This window comes from Oryzias melastigma, linkage group LG22 (assembly GCF_002922805.2).
Source record: "Oryzias melastigma strain HK-1 linkage group LG22, ASM292280v2, whole genome shotgun sequence".
NCBI classification, from domain to species: Eukaryota; Metazoa; Chordata; class Actinopteri; order Beloniformes; family Adrianichthyidae; genus Oryzias; species Oryzias melastigma.
Window position 1 is genome coordinate 819,605 of NC_050533.1, and position 3,507 is coordinate 823,111.

General features: G+C 44.3%; 1 protein-coding gene across 1 annotated transcript in view; it reads right to left on the reverse strand.

The window, feature by feature from the left end:
• LOC112148369 (lanosterol 14-alpha demethylase) overlaps positions 1 to 2,951 on the reverse strand; it is a 6,837-nt gene extending 3,886 nt beyond the window's left edge. Inside the window, exons 1-2 of the mRNA XM_024275458.2 lie at positions 2,697 to 2,951; positions 63 to 161 (exon numbers count right to left, since the gene is read on the reverse strand). Coding sequence (XP_024131226.1) covers positions 63 to 161; positions 2,697 to 2,849 — 252 coding nt within the window. The 5' untranslated portion in view covers positions 2,850 to 2,951. The remainder of the gene's footprint in view (positions 1 to 62; positions 162 to 2,696) is intronic.
• Positions 2,952 to 3,507: the final 556 nt, after the last annotated feature.

Sequence of the window (3,507 nt, forward strand, 5' to 3'; positions counted from 1 at the left end):
TCAGGGGGTCCCCCCCAGCACAGGACAGGAGGTCCTCACATTTCATCAGGATTGGAGCTCACCTGGTCGTAGGCTTTCTCCAGAAACTCGATGGGACTTTTGCCGAAAGCAACAGCGTGACCCAGGAAGGGGATACTGGAGGGGATGTGAGGAGGAGCCTTCTGCAGGAGGAGGAGGAGCAAAGGAGAAACTTCAGGTTTATTTAACCTTTTTTTGTTTAATTGAAAAAATATTTGACAGCATGAGAACCTCAAACCTGCAATGATCTAATCTAAACGTCTTAGAGCAGAGCAGTAAACATCAACAAGATTTAGAATTAGATTAAAGGAAAACAACACTAAACGTCAAACAAGCACTAAATATATATATGTGTAAATATAAACATATTCTTATTACAAATACATGGATATGTGTTACTGTATAACCTACAACACACGTGTCAAAGTCACGGCCCAGGGGCCGGATCCGGCCCTCCAGATCATTTTATTTTATTATTATTAATGACCCGATGTTATCTTGTTCTCATTTCTAACTTGTATAATTTTGACTAAATATATTTTTACGGAGAGTAAAATATTAAAGTTATTTAAGGTTTAAGTTGATTTATTCTGGAATAATATTCCCGCCTTTATTCAAGATTCCTTTATTACTCCCACAGGGGAGTTCTTGTTTTCCAGAACAACCCAGCAGATCACGGTTCACTGGGGATCCAGCCGACTGAATCAGCACCTCTTATTAGTGTGGTAGCAGAGGGGGGGGGGACACCTTCACATCAGTCCATCTGCTGCTACCAGAGCTCGCATCCAGACCACGCTTGGGAGGGTGTCACGGAAACTATACATTCACTTATGTCTCATCCTCTGAGTCTTGTTTTCTTATATCACAACATCCTGACCACAGTGTGTGAACATTTTGATTTCATTAGAACATCTTGTTCATGTTTGATATGACATTTACATTTCCATCTTAAGCTCCTGATTAACAGCTGATTGTATGACTGTATAAATGTGAGCGTCCTTCATCACAGATCAGAGCTCTGCAGACCGCCATGCTCGCCAGCGAGTACTTTTCTCTGCCCTGTTTAATAAACGTTTGACATTTCTTCATTTCATCGGATCAACAAATATTCCACCAAAGGGGAGGGAGGTTTCAGGAATGCCGAGGTCGAGGAGGGATGAGCAGCATCGTCTCCACACAGCTGCCTTTCACTCTGTAGAAGCGGTACGTTTTGAGAGCCACGGCAGCACCATCGACTGGGGGGGGGGGATTATTTCGGGCGCCAGCAGTTGTTCTTGTGCTGCAGGCTGAGTCCTTCACTGGTCTCTCTGTCTTTGAGGCGAATTTCAAAATGGGCCGGAAAGTGGGAAATGTAGGCCAGTCTCCCTTCTGCTCGGGCAGCAAGTCGCTCCAGGTTGACATCCATCTTCTGCACAAGTTCAGGGGTCGGGATCATTCTGCTCAGAGGGGCAAGAGCGGCAGACCGCTTCTGATCCACTTGTAAAAGTCCGACTCCAAGAGTCTCTACTTCTGCTCGCCTCTCGCCGCCTTCAGCTCGCTTCTATCAAGCATCACCTCGCTTCTCATGAGCTTCACCTCCGAGACCGCCTGATAGTTGAGTTATCCTCGATCCCAATAGAAGGAATCCAAAAATCAGGAACACGAGTAGATGAACATCTTCAACAGACCGCTGGACCATCAGCCTCCACCTTCCCATGGACCGTTGGTGTATCCATCCGCATGGGTTCTGTCTGGGCAGGAGGAGTCCGCCTTCCCGATCCTTAGCGTGGAGTAAATCTTATGGATCCATTTCAGAGTTCAAGAGGCAGAAGAGAAGTCGAGAGCTAAAGCAGCAGATCAGGGAGACAAACAGAAGTCTTGGAGAACACAGGAGGGAGGAGAGTATGGAAGTTTTTTTAGGTCATAATTCAAAGTTTTATGCATTTTTTAATTGACAATTCAATATGCAAATTCATCATGCAATTTGAGAATGCATTTTGCAATTTGTAATTCAATATTCAATCAGGCTTGCAAAATGATAATTCAGTTTGTAATTTACAATTCAATATGAAAATTTACAATTCAATATTATAATTTTACAAAACAAAATATTGCATAAAAACAAAATTAATTGCATTCTACATTGTCATTGATTGGTCGAAAGGAAGTGGAGGCGGGATTTAGCATATATAGGGGTGGAAGGCCCCGCCCGTCTGACAGAATGCAAAGCAGTTTGAATTTTGACAGACTTTGAGCGCGTGGATGAAACTGAGAATGCATTACAGCAGGGGGCGCTGTTTTACATGATGAATTGAGTTTTGAAACAGAGCGTGGGATTTTACTATGCAATAGAGTTAAAGATACTTTAAAATGAATTTGAACCAAACCATGTATTGAAATGTATTTTAAATATTGAATTGTAAATTTTCATATTGAATTGTAAATTACAAACTGAATTATCATTTTGCAAGCCTGATTGAATATTGAATTGAATTGAATTGCAAATTGGAAAATGCATAAAACTTTGAATTATGACCTAAAAAAACTTCCATACATTTAGTTCAAAGTTTGGATTGTCTCTCTTCAGATGAGCAGATGTTTGTAAAGGTTGTTGTTAAACAGGTATTGTTACAGGTTTATTTAACCTTTATTTATACAGACAGGAGACAACCAGAACCAGAACCTCAGACTGGACTCACCTCCTCTCCGCGCGCTCCCGCCCTCAGCAGAACCTTGGAGACGTAGGCCACCGTCAGGGTGACGCAGGTGGCGGCCAGCAGTACCGAGGTCAGGTTCTGGTGGACCGTCTCCCCCAGAACCTTCACGCCCATCTGGTACAGGTGCATCGACATCTTCCCGCGCTGACGGTGCTCTGAGCAGCGACGCGCGGTTATATACAGACCCGGTTCTGCTGGTACCGGACAGGCTCGCCGGAGCCGCCTCCACCTGTAGAAGGAGGTCCCGCCCCCGCCTGACCGCAGCAGGCCTCTGATTGGCTGCTGGGATCGTGTCCGTCAAGCAGCTGCGGCTGTGATTGGCGGAGCCAGCCTGAAGTGATGTCGCGCTATGTGACGTCACAGAGACAGGACCCGAACTGTTCACGAGCTTGAATCCCGGAGCGGGTCCGGTCCAAATGGACCTGGTTCAGAGCTCCTAATGTGAAGGAGAGAGTCTGGTTCCGGAACCGGGACCACCGGGAAGCTAAGCTCCTCCTGGTCCCGTTATAAACAAAATATCTTTATTTTCCAATTCCACCAAAAGCAAAACGAAAATCCTTCAGAATCTGAAGTGATGTTTATCCGTATTTTCTTTGTTTTTGTCACGATGTTCTACAGACTCCAGCAGAGGATGAACAAACAGAAATACTGTGATCGACACTAACAGAAATACTGTGATCAACACTAACAGAAATACTGTGATCTACACTATCAGAAATACTGTGATCGACACTATCAGAAATACTGTGATCGACACTATCAGAAATACTGTGATCAACACTAACAGAATTAC